The 18,330-nt window shown below is 45.4% G+C and overlaps 2 protein-coding genes across 2 annotated transcripts; both read right to left on the bottom strand.

Annotated features, from left to right (window-relative positions):
* Positions 1 to 5,141: 5,141 nt before the first annotated feature.
* Positions 5,142 to 6,858, bottom strand: LOC142194317 (uncharacterized). The gene is made up of 2 exons (XM_075263407.1): positions 6,844 to 6,858; positions 5,142 to 6,220 (listed from the first exon to the last, which is right to left on the bottom strand). The coding sequence occupies exons 1-2, from the start codon at positions 6,856 to 6,858 to the stop codon at positions 5,363 to 5,365; spliced, it is 873 nt and encodes a 290-aa protein (XP_075119508.1). The 3' UTR covers positions 5,142 to 5,362.
* A 2,355-nt stretch (positions 6,859 to 9,213) lies between these two features.
* On the bottom strand, positions 9,214 to 10,037 carry LOC142194232 (gastrula zinc finger protein XlCGF66.1-like). Its single transcript, XM_075263284.1, has 4 exons — positions 9,898 to 10,037; positions 9,588 to 9,767; positions 9,395 to 9,518; positions 9,214 to 9,311 (listed from the first exon to the last, which is right to left on the bottom strand). Exons 1-4 carry the CDS (start codon positions 9,973 to 9,975, stop codon positions 9,214 to 9,216), a joined length of 480 nt encoding a protein of 159 aa, XP_075119385.1. The 5' UTR covers positions 9,976 to 10,037.
* Positions 10,038 to 18,330: the final 8,293 nt, after the last annotated feature.

The raw sequence follows: 18,330 nt of genomic DNA, 5'->3' as shown, positions 1-18,330 counted from the left end.
GACAGCTTTCCTTCCTATCAGGTTCAGGGCGGGTTCTTCCTCCTCTATTTAGTCTTGGCTCACAGTCACACTGGTGCCGGTTATTGCCTCTTGCTTGCTGGTATCTCTTGCTGTTTAATTACTTGTATTCTGATCCTTGACCTCTGGCTTCCCTACTGATTATTCTTTTGGACTCTGATTTGGCACTGCATCGCTCTACTGTTACCGAACCCTGGCTAGCTGACCTCCCTTTGTTGTTGTTCGTCTTGTCTGCGTTTTGTGTTTCAAGTATTCAGGGAGGGACTGTCCTCGTGGTTGTCGCCCATTACCTAGGATAGGGTCTGGCAATAGGAAGGGAAAGTGGGGGGGCTACAGCTTAGGGCTCACTGTCCCTTGTGCCCCTTCCTCCAGGGTTCACCAGCAGCTTCTGGGGAATTATCATCTGGCTATTCCCTAACAGAATAACCGGCCCGAAAAAACCTACATCCCTTGCTTCCCTACAGATAAGCATGGATCCTATTCAGTGCCTTGCAGCAAAGTTGGAGGGATTGACAGGCCTGGTAGCTGAGCTAGCAAAACAGGTTCAGACCCTAACTGAGGCTTCTGCATCATCCCCAGCTGTTTCTTCCCTTCCTAGGGTTAAGATGCTACTCCCGGATCGTTTCTCAGGGGACCGTGAAAAATTTGAGACGTTCAGGGAGTCTTGTCGCTTGTATTTTTGGATTAATCCACATGTGACTCAGGCCCAAATGGTGGGAGTGGTTATATCTCTTTTACAGGGGGACCCACAAGCTTTGGCCCTTAAACTCCCTCCTGAGGCTGAGGAGTGGGTTGATGTGGAAAAATTTTTTAAGTCCCTGGGCTCTATTTATGCTGAGCCAGACCACATTGCGCTTGCGGAATCTCAACTCCTCACCATGCGGCAGGGCAAACGCTCTGCAGAGGAGTATTGCTCTGAGTTCCGTAAGTACAGTGTAACGGCAGGTTGGTGTGAGTCAGTGCTAAAAGCTCACTTTAAACAAGGGCTATGTGATCGTGTTAAGGAGCTCTGGGTTGGTCACCCAGATCCCCCGACTCTTGAGAAGGCCATGACTTTGGCCGTAAGATCCGAGAAAATTTAAAAGAGAGAGTAGGACCTGTTGCCTCCAAGTTTTCTGTCTCTTCCTCTCTCTCTCCTGAAAAACTCACCTTTCCTCCCATCACTTCTGGTGAGGAACCCATGCAACTGGGAACTGTGGACGCCAAGACACGACGAGAACATCGTCTCAGGAATAACCTGTGTCTGTACTGTGGTTCCTCTGGTCATGTCATCCGTGACTGCTCTATCAGACCCCTGACACCAGCGAAAAAACTTCAGTGCCTGAGTGGTAATCAGAAGAACCACTCAGGCAACCAGGTATTTGGGGGGAATTACAATAGGATGTTGTTATCTGTGTCTCTGTCCTCTGGGGACAGATCTGTTTCTGGCAAGGCCCTAGTTGACTCTGGGTCTGCAGCAAATTTTATTAAATATTCAGTTGTTGAATCTTTGGGCATTGAGCTTTTGCCACTGGACTCGCCTATGTCTGTTACTGGAGCGGATTCTACTCCACTGGCCAGGGGTAAAGTCAGTTTTAAAACCCCCTTGATCTCTTTGCAAGTGGGCTCTCAACATTCAGAGGTCATAAGCCTTTTTGTTATGGAGAATCTCTCTGCTGATGTTATTTTGGGGTTCCCCTGGCTGAAGCTCCATAACCCTATTTTTGATTGGGGTAAAAAGGAGTTGGTGGAGTGGGGAGATCAGTGCTCATCCCACTGTATTGCTTTACATTCTGTAGATTGTGTCAGTGAGGAGAAGGTCTCAGCTACTAAAAGTTGGGAACGCCCCTCCGGTATTAAAACCTGGTGGTATCAGAAACGCCAGGTGAATAAAAAATGTTTGCCTGGTTCTCAAGCATCTGTGGTTCAAGCAGAACCAAAATACAAGGCAGGGAAAACTCAGAATCCCTCTAGAACTGGTTTGTCTGGTGAGGGTCCGGTGCCCCCTCATAAAAGGGGGGGGACTGTAACATCTCTGCCTGTTCGGGCCTCTGCGCCACCCTCTGCTCGCGTGCTGCGGTGCAGGAGGCGTGTGCAGTTTGATAATCTGCTGAAAGTTTTTACTTGCACTGTGTGAACACGGCTCTAGTTCTGTGATTGCATTTGCACCACACCTGTCTTCTGCCAATGTTGTCTCTGTCCATTAAGTGTATGATTTTGTCTTGCCTGTGATTGACAGCTTTGCTTCCTATCAGGTTCAGGGCGGGTTCTTCCTCCCCTATTTAGTCTTGGCTCACAGTCACACTGGTGCCGGTTATTGCCTCTTGCTTGCTGGTATCTCTTGCTGTTTAATTACTTGTATTCTGATCCTTGACCTCTGGCTTCCCTACTGATTATTCTTTTGGACTCTGATTTGGCACTGCATCGCTCTACTGTTACCGAACCCTGGCTAGCTGACCTCCCTTTGTTGTGGTTTGTCTTGTCTGCGTTTTGTGTTTCACGTATTCAGGGAGGGACTGTCTTTGTGGTTGTCACCCATTACCTAGGATAGGGTCTGGCAATAGGAAGGGAAAGAGGGGGGCTTCAGCTTAGGGCTCACTGTCCCTTGTGCCCCTTCCTCCAGGGTTCACCAGCAGCTTCTGGGGAATTATCATCTGGCTATTCCCTAACTATAGCCCTCACAGAACAAATCAAGGGATATAATGAGCAGTTTGACCCTACAGCTGTTTCACAGATTTTATTAACACTGGGACATTAAAATGAAAATTTTTTTTGTTTTTTTTTTCAATAAACCGTCAATTTAGTCCAAATTTTTTTTTATTTTTACAAGAGGATAAGGGAGAAAAAGCTCCCCAAAGTTTGTTACACAATTTCTCCTGAACGCAGCAATACCCCATATGTGGTCATAATCTGCTGTATGGGAACATGGTGGGACTTGGAATGGAAAGAGGGCAGATTTTGCAGAAATAGTTTTCAGGTGCCACGTCGCATTTGCAGAGCCCTAAAGTATCAATACAATGGAAACCCCTCAAAACTGACCCCATTTAGAAACTACACCCGTCAAGGAATGAATCAAGGGGTATTATCATTTTGAGCCTAAGAGTGTTTAATGTACAATGTAAAAATTAAAATTTTTAAAGAAATATACCATTTTTCTACCCAATATGCTGCACACGGTTTGTGTCATCAGAGACCTGCACTCTTAAAACTATTTGGTGGGCTATTCCGGGTAGATAGAAGTTATATATGTGGGTGTAAACTGCTGTTTGGGCACACAGCAGAGCTCAGAAGGGAAGGAGTTTGGCGCTTTTTAGCTTTTGGTGTACAGATTTAGAGGGGTTTCCTGACGCCATGTTGTTTTTGCAGAGCCCTAGAGAAGCCAGTAAATTGGAATTCCCCAAGAAGTGACCACATTTTGTAGGGGAAATTTTAGATTCTCTACAAATGTCCAATAACCAACAATCTAAATCAGCTGTCCAAAAGCACATACTGCTTCTTCACATCTCTGCCCTGTTGTGTGTCCAAATGGCAGTTTAGGCCCACATGTATGACACTGGTGTACCCAGGATAATGTTCTTACTATCATTTGTGGGTATAAACTGCTGTTTGGGCACAGGAGGGAAGCAGCACTAAATTTAGTTTTTGGAGCACAGTTTGGTTTCTGGACATTATGCCACTTTTGAAGAGCCCCTGAATTGACAGTAAGATAGAACCTGCACACACCTAACCCTACTTTGGACACCACACCCCTCAAGGGATGCATCAAGTGTGGTAGTGAGCATTTTTAAACTTTGAATGTGACATTAATTTCATTTCCAGAAATGAATGCACATCTGACAATAAAAAGAGAAAATTGTAAGTTTTCCAGAGATATGTCATTTCAGTGCCTGATATGTTGTACCCAGCTTATGTCAGCAGAGACACAAAATCCAAAAACTGTTAAGTGGATATCCCAGCCATTTGGAACATTCATCTCTGATACAAGCCGGGTATAACATATTACACACTGAAATGACGTATTCCTGAAAAAATTGTCATTTTCATCTTCCAACATGAGCTGCGTATTCATTTCTGGAAAATTAATTAAAGTAACACTTGGGGGTTAAATATGCTCACTGTACAGCTAAAACCCGCTTCCGATGGTGTCCGAGGCATTCAGTATCAGTAACAAACACTTAAAGGGGCTCCATCAGCAAAATCAGACTGCTAGAGCCCGATATATGTGTGCATAGCCTTTAAAAAGGCTATTCAGGCACCGTAAAAGTTATATTACACTACCCCCCAGTTTTAAAATAATAACCTAAAAAAGAATGTGTTCTACTTACCGAACGTGCACCCTGGGCGGGCATTCAGGGTGTGTCTTCATCTTCATCCCCGTCTCTTCTTCCGCCAATGTCTTCCGGTCCCGTCTTCCTCCAGCGCTCACGAACGGACAGTGAAAGCCTGGGCGCTTGCGCAGTAGCAGATGCCGCGTGCTACTACGCATGCGCCCAGGCCGTTTTTTAACATCAGTGTCCGCGAGCGAGCACTGGAAGAAGAAGGGACTGGAGGACATCGGAGGAAGAAGAGGCGGGGATGAAGATGAAGACAAACCCTGAATGCCCGCCCAGCGTGCACGATCCGTAAGTAGAGCACATTCTTTTTTAGGTTATTATTTTAAAACGGGGGGGGGGGGGGGGTAGTTTAATATAACTTTTACGGTGCCTGAATAGCCTTTTTAAAGGCTATTCACGCAAATATGGGGCTCTATCAGCATGATTTTGCTGATAGAGCCCCTTTAAGGTGCTGCGGCCACTATTGATCACGGTATCTTAAGGGTTAAACAGCGATGATCAGTGCTATCACTGTCCCTACTGTTGCAACAGGAGTCTGGTTCGCAGATACAGCTGGGCTCCCACTGTGATCGTACAAGTTCTGATTCTGAGCCCGCTCAATCACCATCACGTATGTGTATGTGGAGATGTATTAACTATTCACATTCTCACTCATACCTGTACATGAGAAGAAATGAAAGGGTTAAAGTAAAATAAATAAATCTAAAAAACAGTGAATGTAAATTCCTTCTTTATACATAGACGGATCAATGACTTCAGGTTGGCAATCCACTTAAAATCTGCTCCTCCACAGCAGTATGAATTCTCTGATGTCTAACAAGAACTGATTTCTGAGCAAAACATTTCCTACATACTGGGCATGAATATGGCTTCTCTCCAGTGTGAGTTCTTTGATGTTTAACAAGTTCTGTTTTAAAGATAAAACATTTACCACATTCTGGACATGAATACGGCTTCTCTCCTGTGTGAATTATTTGATGCCTAGCAAGGTCTGATTTATAAGTAAAACATTTTCCACATTATAGGCACGACTATGGCTTCTCCCCTGTGTGAATTATTTGATGCTTAACAAGTTCTGTTTTAGAGATAAAACATTTCCCACATTGTGGGCATGAATATGTTTTCTCTCCTGTGTGAATCTTTTGATGTTCAACAAGATGTGATTTCCGAGCAAAACATTTCCCACACTCTGAACATGAATATGGCTTCTCCCCTGTGTGAATTCTTTGATGTCTGACAAGATCTGATTTCTGACTAAAACATTTCCCACATTCTGGGCATGAATATGTCTTCTCCCCAGTGTGAGTTCTTTGATGTTTAACAAGTTCTGTTTTAGAGATAAAACATTTCCCACATTCTGGGCATAAATTTGGCTTCTCTCCTGTGTGAATTCTTTGATGATTAACAAGGTTTGATTTATAGGTAAAATTTTTCTTACATTCTGGACATGAATATGGCTTCTCTCCTGTGTGAATTATTTGATGCCTAACAAGGTCTGATTTATAAGTAAAACATTTCCCACATTGTGGGCATGAAAATGGTTTATCTCCTGTGTGAATCTTTTGATGTTCAACAAGATGTGATTTCCGAGCAAAACATTTCCCACACTCTGAGCATGAATTTCGCTTCTCTCCTGTGTGAATTCTTTGATGATTAACAAGGTTTGATTTATAGGTAAAACTTTTCATACATTCTAGACATGAATATGGCTTCTCCCCTGTGTGAATTCTTTGATGCTCAACAAGGTCTGATTTAAAAGTAAAACATTTTCCACATTCTGGGCATGAATATAGCTTCTCCCCTGTGTGAGTTCTCTGATGTATAACATCCCTTCTGAAGTTTTCATTTTGCTTAACAGGTTGTGATGAATTAGGAGAAAGATCTTTCTCCTGAGGGGATGGGAGTATATCTGGGGTAATGACATGCTCTTCATATGGATCTTGTGTGATAACATGATCCTCTGCTTTATAATCTGTAGATATCAGATGTCCCTCTGAGCTCCTGGTACAGTCATCTGACAAGAAGAAAACTGATGTTACTATTATTGTATAACATAACCTTATAAGTATATTCCCCACTGAGCTGCCGCTGCCTGAGACGCTTCAGACCTTGTGAAGAAGTGATGTCAGTGGCACAGGCAGCAAACGACGGCAGCGCAGCCTACTTCATTAGTATTCACTGTGCTGGGAAGAATATGCAAATCTGACTTCCATGATGTAATTAGGTTGCCAGTGCCTCAAGTATGCACACCTAATCCTCTCACCTCTGCAAGATCAGTCCTCACTGCGCCAAGCTGATGAGATGCAAATACATAGAAACAGCTGTCCTTGGCTGAGAAGATGTATCTGGTATAATCCCAACATCATTGCAAACAAAGGCCTCTGAGAAGGTCGGCATGATGTTAAAGGGAGCGCCATCTACAGGTTTGTTTGACTGAGACCCTGTCTTCTTAATTCATCATGGAAGATAGACTTGAACATTCTCAGTCAGCGCCCTCTATTGGTCTGCATACTTGAGACACTGGCATCCTAATTACATCATGGAAGTCAGATTTGCATATTCTTCCCATGAGACGGAGATCAGTGATAGTGAATAGTAATGAAGCGGGGCAGGAGACGCCAGCACTACTCTGGTCACTGTAGAGGTAAACACAATCCCTGGCTGCTTAAATATGGCCACTTATGTGGAATAATACTGTAAGTTGCCATAAATCTTACTGTATTACACCCCATACACACAATACAATCCAAACCACATCTGCTGGATTTCCCAGCCTAAACTCACCGCGGATTTGCTGTCCCATACAGTATGTAGTAGGGTCTGTGGAGTCACAAGGAAGCAGGGACTCCTAGCGTCTTAGATCACTAAAATACGGGGAGTCCTGGTGTGTGGACAGAGTTCAGGCTGGGAAATGTGACTGATGTACAGACCAGATCTTCTAGTCCGGATTCCATAGTGTGATTGGGGTCTAAGGTGAGGTTTACACAGTGACATTTGGAGAAGCTGCTTCAGGAATTCAGAAGAATGGAGGATTATATAGATAATCTGTTTTCCCTTAGTCCAAACAGCAGCACAACACGTGGGGTATTCCTGTCCCCGTGTGCTGTTAGGACAGGTGAAAATTTTAATTAAACTAACAGATTCCCCTATAAGAGGCCGGAGAAACCTCCCCCCCCCCTACAAGTATTGGACTAAGGGAAAACGGATTATCTACATAATCCTCCATTCCCCCTACGTCCAACAGCAGCACAAGATTGGGGAACTAGCGAGTATAATCCCCTAGGGAGGGACCTCTTGGCATGTAGATGATAAGACCGAATGGCCAAATGCAACTGCCTCTGAACTGCGTCAGTCCAATCTATAATGTCTTGCAAACGTTAAGTGGGAAATCAAGTGGCTACTGAGCAAATTTGGTGAAAGGAGAGAGAACGTCTATCGGAACGTTGATACTGCCCTAGTGGAATGGGCACGTACAAACTCAGGGACTGGTGTTAACCAACAGATTCTACGGTCTCCTGAAAGAAGAAGTTCAGTCCAGATAAATTCGGAGGGCCCTTACCAGGTCTAAAGTATATAACCTCGGGGAAACCCCACACCCCGGTGAGATGAGGGAAGACGTCCTGATTGAGGGACCACTCGCCTGATGTCATGAGGCCTCTGCTCAGCCGATCCGACAGGACATTCAGGCGTCCCTTTATATGAACTGCTGTCAAATGAGATAAGTTCCTTTCTGCCCAGGAGAAGATCTGGTTCGTTACTTGGAGAAGGGAGGGAGATCTGGGTCCCCCACCTGTCCACACACAGGGCAGAAAAAAAAAACACAGGGGGGAGGTCTCTCCAGCCTCTTATAGGGGAATCTGTTAGTTTAATTAAAATTTCCACCTGTCTTAACAGCACACAGGGGCAGGAATAACCCAATCTTGTGCTGCTGTTGGACGTAGGCGGAATAATTTTTCCGCTTTACCAAATCAGCCCCCGAATCTCCATCAGATTCCTTACTGGCCAGGACGGATTTTCCACCTCCCATTTATTTCCATAGAGCTCTGAGGTGGAATCTGCCTGAAGATCGAGCAGGAGGATTATTTTTCCGCTACCTGAAATAATCTGCTATATAATTCTGGTAAATTCTTTCCCTTCACGAGGACTGACATCCGGTGAGGAAGAAATTTGCCTCGTTCACATCGATGTCAAGTCCATATTCCTGCTGTCCGTTCTATTCTATACTACATTTATTACCCCCTATAGCGGTATCACATTTATATTCAGGTATTATTAGTATTTTACCTGAATCGGGGAACAACAAATAGTCTAAACAATGTCTGAATAGAATCAGTGACCCTTCTGTGCTTTATATAGTGGTGACTCCTCACCTGGGCGGGTCCCTGTAGGAATGTCCTCCTCACACTCCTCATCACCACTCACATAGGGCTCTTCCTTTATTATCACACGTATAACATTCATGTCGCTCACATCTTTATCCTGATGGAAAATCTGGGAAACAAATAATGTAAAAGTCACCGGACAAATGGGGAAGTCACAGAGAGTGTTCTAGATCATTAATCTGCATGAAGATGAAAGATGTCCTGACAGTAGCTGCAGGTCTGTGAGAAGCCGGATAAACATATTAGATGGCGGCTCAATGACACCGCCCATGTATATAACCATATAATACTGCTGGATACAACAAGACTGACCACAAGGACTTCACAGCCCGTCTACACATTAGAGTTGAGCAAGTACTCAGAGTTGAATGGAAGCACCTGGTGCTTCCGGTTTGACGGCAGCCGGCCACTTAACCCGTCGCGTGCCGGCTGCGTGCATTGATTTCAATGCGTGCGTGCTGTTCGTATCGGCTGATCCGAACAGTACTCGCTCAACTCTACTACACATCATAGGGAATATCTCCATCTACCTGATCATCATCCTGTGGAAGAAGAGGACTGGGACATCTCTCCGGTGTTGTCCTCTTACTGGATCTACCTGTAGGAAACACAGACAGGGACTGAATTCATTCTGTACATACAAATAATGGAAGTCCATGTGTATATAGTCATGTCTATTACCTGCTGATGTGAGGGGCTGCTGGTCCTCCATCATCACCTCCTTGTACAGATCCTTCTGTCCTTCTAAATACTCCCACTCCTCCATGGAGAAATAGACAGCGACATCCTGACACCTTATAGGAACCTGACAACACAATGATACAGTCATCACCCCGACCCCTCCAGTTACTGTATAATGTCCCAGCACTGTCACCTCTCCAGTCAGCAGCTCCAGCATCTTGTGGGTGAGTTCTAGGATCTTCTGTCCATTGATCTCCTCCTGTATCAGGGGGTGAGGTGGAGGCCCCGGGATTGGGCTTATGGTTCCTCCATATCCATCATACACAGGAGCCTGACAGCGCCCACTAGAGGGCTTCTTCACTACTGTGTAATCCTGGTTATGGGGAGACACATTAATAAATCTCACTACATACATGTCCAGAGTCCATCACCTCTCCAGTCATATCATCTGTTATTACTATAGATAAGAATGATGTCATGATGACATCATCAGAATCTCTCACCTCTCCAGTAAGCTGGTAGATGATCTCTAGGGTGAGATTTAATAGACTTTCCGCCATCTTGTTCCTGTCTCTTTCCATCCTTGATGGATCAATCAGGAATATTCTCTTATATAGAAGATACTGAGAGGATTCTATATTGTAGGAACCTGAATGGAGAGAAGATGAGACAATGTAATCACTACACGGAATCCCATGGAATAAATAGAAGAGTTGAGTCCCATTATTATCACCACCTCCTACTTCTGACGTCGGCAGCGTGTAGCTCAGGAAGGGAGTGACTTGTTGTGGGCCGGCTTGGTGGGTATATAAGGTGTGTGATAGGCTGAACAGAATCTCATTGGGAGTATTTGACCAGCCTCAAGCGTACTGGCTGAGGGGTGTTCAGTGCTGCCCGGGGTGTTGCAACACAAATTGGATCTGGAAGAACCAAAACCTGATGCCGAACAGCCCAGGAGGCTCCAGCAGCTCTAGTAGAATGAGCCGTGCTACCCACTAGGACATTATAGTGTGTGGGGGCCACTGAATGTATGAGAAGGGCTGAGAGCGAGCACTTACCTCCTTGGGTACAGCAGCCGTCTGCTCACAGGACCTGAGATGATGTCACCTGTGTGGGAGGAGTCACAGAATCACATGACCAAATATTAGAGGTCACTGCAGAGCTATCTGTGTGTGACATGTATGAAGCAAAGCTGTGTGTGTGTGACGTGTATGTAGCAGAGCTGTGTGTGTGATGTGTATGTAGCAGTGCTGTGTGTGTGATGTGTATGTAGCAGAGCTGTGTGTGTGATGTGTATGTAGCAGAGCTGTGTGTGTGTGTGTGTATGTAGCAGAGCTGAGTGTGTGATGTGTATGTAGCAGAGCTGTGTGTGTGTGTGTATGTAGCAGAGCTGTGTTTGACGTGTATGTAGCAGAGCTGTGTGTGTGTGACGTGTATGTAGCAGAGCTGTGTGTGTGATGTGTATGTAGCAGAGCTGTGTGTGTGATGTGTATGTAGCAGAGCTGTGTGTGTGATGTGTATGTAGCAGAGCTGTGTGTGTGACGTGTATGTAGCAGAGCTGTGTGTGTGATGTGTATGTATCACAGCTGTGTGTGTGTGATGTAGCAGAGCTGTGTGTGTGACGTGTATGTAGCAGAGCTGTGTGTGTGATGTGTATGTAGCAGAGCTGTGTGTGTGATGTGTATGTAGCAGAGCTGTGTGTGTGATGTGTAGGTAGCAAAGTATACAAATTATTGATGCACTGGTATCATACCCCTGCCTTACTTCATTCTCTCAACCCAAGTATTTCTCCCCACTGTTGGCGTTGTGGGGCGGGGGTTGGCACCTTGTATCACATTTTCTGGGAATGCCCGGGGATTCTCCCTTTCTGGTTGGAGGTTAAGTCCCTTACGGACGCTTTGTTTATTTGTGGGGTTCCGCTAGATCCTCTTACATACCTCCTGAATCTTCCACCTATACATCTTGGCAAACAGTCTTCTAAATTGTTTCGGTACTTATTTGTTATCCTACTACATTCTAGCCTCATCGCGGTACGGAGGCTCTGTGGTGACTATGACGACTGAGGAGGCTCTGTGGTGACTATGACGACTGATTTTCGGTCATTAGAGGTGACCATAGCGACCAATCAGCTTGCTGCTTTCACTTTCCCTCATGAGTATTATCTGTAATCTGGTTGCCTTGGGCAACAGGTGGGAATATGTGTAAGTCTTGCACTGACTCACACGCGTTCACTCCCTGCGGAGGGGGGGGGGGGGTTGGGGTACTTATTCGTGCCCAGAATGGAATGAAATGAAGATATGGGATTTACCTGGTACGGAGGAGGCCGCAGTACAGCTTTTCCAGAGGAAAGGGTCATTGTCGTTAGAGAGGAGATGCGGCAACGGTTATCAAATGAACTTGAGATTTAACACCTCCGGCGCCCGGTGGATTTGCGCGAAGACCAAGTGCCGTACAAGTTACGGGTTGAGGTCGGGTAATTGGTTCGAGGGATCCCGCCTTACTTTCGTCACGATCCTCCGTTTCACTTACTGCTGGTGTAAGGAGCTGACGTCAGTTGCCTGGTGCGAGGAACAACTACTGTTGATTGGAACAACTACGTGAGGCAGGCATGTGCGGTGGAACTAGCGAGCCGTTCCGTAAACCAGGTAGGCGGCGCAAATAAGGTAGTCGAGGTCGACGAGAGCGTCTTCACAAAGAGGAAAAACAACGATGGCAGAGTACTACCTCAGCAATGGGTGTTTGGTGGAATATGCAGGGAGACGAAAGAGTGTTTCCTGGAATTGGTGCCGGACAGAAGTGCCTCTACCCTGACATCAGTCATTAGGAAACACGTGGCCCCGGACTCCATACTACATTCCGACTGCTGGAAGGGATACGACACCGAGGCCCTCCGGCAAGCCGGCTACCGACATACCACTCTCAACCATTTGCGGAATTTCGTCGATCCTGAGACGGGTACGCACACGCAGACCGTCTAAAGGATGTGGTGTTTGGCGAAGTGGAGAAATAAGAGGCACCGGGGCACAGCCAGGCACCACCTACAATCATACCTGGTGGAATTCATGTGGCGACAGGTCCACGCCGGAGAAGACATGCTGAACTGTTTACTGGTGACAATCGCTACGCACTGGCCGCCGCAGCTAACACCCGTCACGCACGGATAACGAATAAACACAACGAAGTATTGGAATGTAGTAGGATAACGAATAAAATGTAGTAGGATAACAAATAAAATGTAGTAGGATAACGAATAAAATGTAGTAGGATAACGAATAAATACCATTGTTTCTTTATTTATGCACTGCAGCTAAGGCGCTTATTGCGTATCTCTCCTCCTTCCTGCCTAGACCTCATTGCCTAGGTAAAAGACGTGCGCAGTTTGGAGAATCTGACGGCCTCACTTAACCACACCATTGAGGCTTTCCAGGCTATATGGTCACCCTGGGACGTGTATTGTACATTGACCCCCCCCCCCCCCCCTTTTTCAGCTTCCCCCCTCTTTCATATTCATGTTTTTGGTTTTTGTGCTCTGTATGCTTTGCTGTTTTGTATATTTCAAAACATTTTTCAATAAAAATTACAGTTTAAAAAAAAATATGAACTTCAGGCCTGAGGAAAGGTGTCCTCGGCCCGAAACATTGCTTATTGATCATGTACTGAAGCTCTATGATTTTGTGAAGTTACAGTGCGGCTTCTTGTCATACATGGAGCCTGATATGTTGTAATAAAATACACAAGATCAAAGAAATCATTTGCAGCGCTGTCCATCCTTTTCCTAAGAACATGACAGATATGAATGACACAACCTGAGACCAACCCTCTGGAAGATCACATGGCAAAGTCATGTGTCCTACTTGCCTGATATGGAAAAGCTTATAAAAGATAAGAAATAAAAAAACACACAAATCACAAAAAACAAGTTAAACAAGGTATCAACAATAACTGGTGCCTGTGGGGCGAGAACAAAAGATGGCAGGTGGGTGGTAGCGATGAACATACGGGAGACACGTAAACCATAGCAGAGTCAAATACTCAATTCAGGAACAAGAACAAAGACAAACAAACAGCATGTCAATACAGAAAAGAAAGAAACAAAATGGGGGGAAATAGAAAATCAAATTACACAGAGGGGAAGACAGTCTGGAATTCAGTAGAATATTAAGAGCCGCGTCTGCTGGTGGGCTCTACAGCGTTGTTTCAATTCTGTGAGCAAATTTTCTATGCTCGGGGCGTTGGGGATTGCCACAATCTAAGGATAACGGTTCTCGCCGCTACTAATAGGAAACCCAGTAGCTTGTGGTTATAAAGGCCCCTTCACACGAGGTAAACGCGCGTGTATTTTGACGTGTATTTTGACGTGTTTTTTTACACGTGTAAAAGAAAATGCCATTGAAGTCAATGGGAGTCGGATTTTTACACGTGTATTTTGCCAAAATACACGCGCGTTTACTCCGTGTGAAGGGGCCCTAATTCTTAAACTTACAGGGGAAGATAGAGAGGAGCAGGGTCATCTTCCAAAACAATGCCAGTGACCATCTGAATAATATGAGAGGCGTCCGACCAAAAGGTGGCTTAGGAGTGTAGATCCCCTCCAGATGTGCACCATTGTGTCCCAGGCGGTGTTACAGCGGAAGGGTAAACCTCATGAAGGACAGAAGGGAACCTGTACCATCGGGAGAGGATCTTATAGTTTGTTTCCTGTGCCTTGCAAGATATAGAGAACTTATGGCACGCCTGGAGAGCCAAAGTTCATGTGTCTGCCAAGAACAAGACCCCAATTCCCTTTCCTACCCGTGAAATCTGGTAGTCGGAATCCTCCATGAGCATGCCATAGCTAATCGAGATAGTATGATTTGGAGCATTAGGTGAAAAGCACAGACGCTCAAAAGGCAGTAATGCCCTGTGAAGATTATGTGACGTCCTAAAAGTAATATAAAAATGGGAAAGCTGGGTATTCTGCAAGTGAGAGGCAATGGAGTCAGGGTCTAGGCCCGTAGCGAGTAACTCACAGTGGGGAAGGAGACCAATATAACCCGATGGAATTTTAGGGTAGGTTGACCCACAGTGGAAATTCCGGGTTGCCCAAGACTAGGGTCATAGGACCATCATTAAGGAGTCAAGAATTCGAGCTGTGACTGCGGCCATGAAGTAACTAGAGCAACCAGGGACCACCAAACTCTCCCCCTTTCCCGTGTGGGCCTAACAATAGTACTTCTCACGATTTGCAGACCGGCCGTATTTGAGCCTTTATCGAGACCAAACCAAAACCCCCGTCCCCTCTACTAAACCCCTTGTGTGTGATCTTCACATAAATACGGACCAAGTTACCTTTGAATGGGTGGGGTCGGCCACAGCTTTATTAAATATATATTATATGACATAAGCAGTAACCCCTGTTCCCCTCCTCCTCAGCGAACGTTGTGGTGTGTGCCCCCCGGTGGGGCACGTCGCTGGTACTCTACATCTCTGAGAAAGAGGGCCAAGGTCCTGCTACTATGCCACCGGATCTCGGTATAAGCCTACAACGAGGTCCGACCCCCCCTAGCAGGAACAGCGCCCTTTCTATGCCACTTTGAATCCCCGAAAGAAAAAAGTCCAACCCAGCTCTGGCCGGGATTCAAAAGGCAGTTCCCCGCCCAGCGCTGCCCTGGATAATCCTGTGGGCGGCCACGCCCCCCTCCCCGGGCCACCAATGAATGGGAAAATGCCCCCTTGAGGGGAAGAGCATAGGTCACACGGCCGCTCAATATCCGGCTGGCTTATACAGCCAGCCGGCTTACAGGAGCTTTGATGTCCAGATAAACCTAGTGAAAATTTTCGGGAATGTGGCTAGGAAATGCTTAGGTAATATTATGGGGACAGATTGAAAGAGGTAGAGAAGGCGGGGGAGTACATTCATCTTCAGTAGGTTGGTGCGACCTAGCCAGGAAAAACCTTTGGTATCCCAGTGAGCAAGATCTGTCTGGAGAGTGCGCAGAATCCGGAGGAAGTTCAGCGAGTACGTACCAGATAAGATAGTAGGAAGCTGCACACCCAGGTCCCAGGTATTTGATCACATTTGAGGACCATGTAAAGGGAAAGGCGGATCGGAGATTACTGAGTACAGACATAGGTAATGAAACCCTGGGGGCGGGGCTTTTGGAAGATTAATTTTATAATTACTACAGGACATCATCTGCACATGCTCAGATTATTAAATGCAGATCATGGACACGGAGACCGTGGATATCTGGGTTATCCCTAATTGTCACAGCATGTAGCATTGGGGATAGGGGACAGCCTTGCCGGGTACTGCTATGAATAGTGAAAGGGGAAGAGAGTATACCATCAACTCAGAGCGAATATGGGTGAGCATTGTGGGGCAATACTTATCTGTATAAGGGTGTCCTCCAGGAACCTCCAGTCAACTCTATCAAAAGTTTTCACCGCATCCAGAGAAAGCAGCATCATAAGAGTCCGAGAACACTGAGTGTGATGGATCGCGGAGAAGGCCATTACTGTATTATCTCGGGCTTCCATATAAGGGACAATTCCCACCTGATCAAGATTTATAGGATCCTCCATGTGTTGACTCAATCGGTTGGCTATCAATTTGGCATAGAGCTTCGCATCAGGTGTTGATTAGGGAAATCGGCCATTAACTAGGGCAGAGCAGGTGATCCTTACCCGCCTTGGGAATAACCGTGATGTGTGGATAGAGGAAGGACGGGGGAGGGGAGGAAGGAGTGGGATGACTTGGAGTTTTCATCGGTTGCCTTTTCGGGTACACAAAAGTGTCTGATGGCCTTTTATTCCCATTTTGTTGTTGATTTTCAGTTCTTTTTGAGATCTTTTCCTTGTATGCTAAATATCAGGATCATTTTAAGCTCCAGATGTGGAGGTAACAATTATATTTTAGGAGTTTGTTCTGTTAAGATATAGGAAAGTTTTTAATTTTACTTTATTTTGGATTATTTAACATTTTTCTGTAGGGGCAGATTCAGTGATTGGTGAGACTTTATTGGTAAAAATACGTACTTTTTATGCTTAAAAAGTTGCAACATCTTAGAATTTCTGCTGTAATAGTAGAAGTTCAGCGGCCCATTCCACTGCATACAGGGGATTCCTGGGGATGTCATTGGTATGGGAAATCAATTTGGCCCTGAAATACTCTTAAACCCCTTGCCAACATCTGCCGTAATAGTACGGAATGAGATTCAGGACCGCCGTAGCAGTAGAGGAAGCTGCCACAGGGCCCGGGACATTAGGGGCCTGGTGACAGCCGCTACCGCTGCTAACATTATATTCGGGGGTCTTTTCGGACCCCCGAGAATAATGATCGGCGGCCCGTGAGAGGTAAGAAACATAAAACCACTGTTACTTACCTCTCCACGATCCGGGCAGGCTTCGGCCTAGTCGTCTGACGTCTCATGACCCCGGCCTGCGTCCCAGGTCATGTGATATCTGATGTCATTGAAGAAGGACTACTTTGGATGCCGGGAAAAAGACCCCAGAGTATAATAATTGTTTATGAGTGTCCACAGTGGGACATAATACTGTGTGCAGTGGCCAATATGGGACATAATACTGTGTGCAGGGGTCACTATGGGGGATAATACTGTGTGCAGGGGCCACTATGGGACATAATACTGTGTGCAGGGGTCACTATGGGGGATAATACTGTGTGCAGGGGCCACTATGGGACATAATACTGTGTGCAGGGGCCACTGAAGGACATAATACTGTGTGCAGGGGCCACTATGGGGTATAATACTGTGTACAGGGGCCACGATGGGATATAATACTGTGTGCAAAGGGCCACTACGTGGCATAATAGAGCGCGCCTCTTCGGTGTCGGGGGGAGGGGGTATTTCAAAAGTTCGCCACGGGGCCCCGCCATTCCTAGTTATGCCACTGCTGATCTATATAATAATAGTTTGTGGATGATGTCTCCCAAAAACTTTGAGTTCTGCTGAACCGAAATTTTTTTCAATACTTATACGAACACTGTTGGGGCCACAATGGGACATGATACTGTACAGAGGCTGCTATGGAACATTATGCTGTATGTGGAGAGACCAGTATGGGACATTATAGTGTGTGTAAAGAAGGCGGTATGCCATGAGGGGGCCTCCCAAGTAAAATATTTGCTGTTAGGCCCAGTCTTTGCTAGTTACACCCCTGGCAATGGCCGTTTTGTGCTAAAAAAAAACACTTCTTCTGGCCTCTATCCACATAAACGCCTGAGAAGATTATATGTAAATTAGCTCCAATTCTCCATTTGGGCAGTAATTTATGTTTGTCTATGAGAAAACAAAAGGTTCCCGCCCACATAGAGAATCAGAGCTGGTTTACACATGATCTTCCGGGTGTTCTAGTCATTGAATGAGCGAATAGTATTCGAAACTCTAGTTGCTCCATAGGAATGAATGGAAGCGGCCGAACACCAAGGGGTTAAGTGCCGACCGCGCGCCGGCCACTTCCATTCATTCCTATGGAGCAAGGTATTCGCTCATCTCTAGTAATAACTTTGAGACGATTTAACTTACATAAATGATTTTGAGATTGTTTTCTCGTGACACGATGTACTTCATGTTAGTGAGAAATATTGATAAATATTTTTATATTTATTTGGAAAAAAAAAAATCACAATTTATAAGAAAATTTCCCAAACTAATATTTAGGGACCACTTCACTTCTGAAGAAACCCCCATAAATCACCTCATTTTCAAAATTGCGCTCCTCATATAATTCAAAGCAGCATTTTGGAAGTTTTTTTTAACCCTTTAAGCACTTCACAGAAATAAAAACAATATGGAGGTGAAATTTAGACATTTCATTTTTTTTTTCAATAACACATTTATTTAGCCCTAAAATTAACACAAACACAAAGTGTCAAAGGGCAAAACGCATCTTGTAGTACAATTTCTCCCGAGCACAGAAACACCCCACATGTG

The sequence above is a fragment of the Leptodactylus fuscus genome, chromosome 1, assembly GCF_031893055.1.
Source record: "Leptodactylus fuscus isolate aLepFus1 chromosome 1, aLepFus1.hap2, whole genome shotgun sequence".
In the NCBI taxonomy this organism is placed as follows: Eukaryota; Metazoa; Chordata; class Amphibia; order Anura; family Leptodactylidae; genus Leptodactylus; species Leptodactylus fuscus.
The sequence above is the reverse complement of the archived record's forward strand: the minus strand, read 5'-3'. Positions and strand labels throughout refer to the sequence as shown.

Bases quoted from the DNA above. Each gene is read 5' to 3' on its own strand.
- LOC142194232 (XM_075263284.1), bottom strand. From the start codon at position 9,975: ATGGAAAGAGACAGGAACAAGATGGCGGAAAGTCTATTAAATCTCACC. The intron at 9,519-9,587 runs GTGACAGTGCTG...TTGTGTTGTCAG, and splicing joins TGGAGCTGCTGACTGGAGAG to GTTCCTATAAGGTGTCAGGA. The intron at 9,312-9,394 runs GTAATAGACATG...TGTTTCCTACAG, and splicing joins GCAGCCCCTCACATCAGCAG to GTAGATCCAGTAAGAGGACA.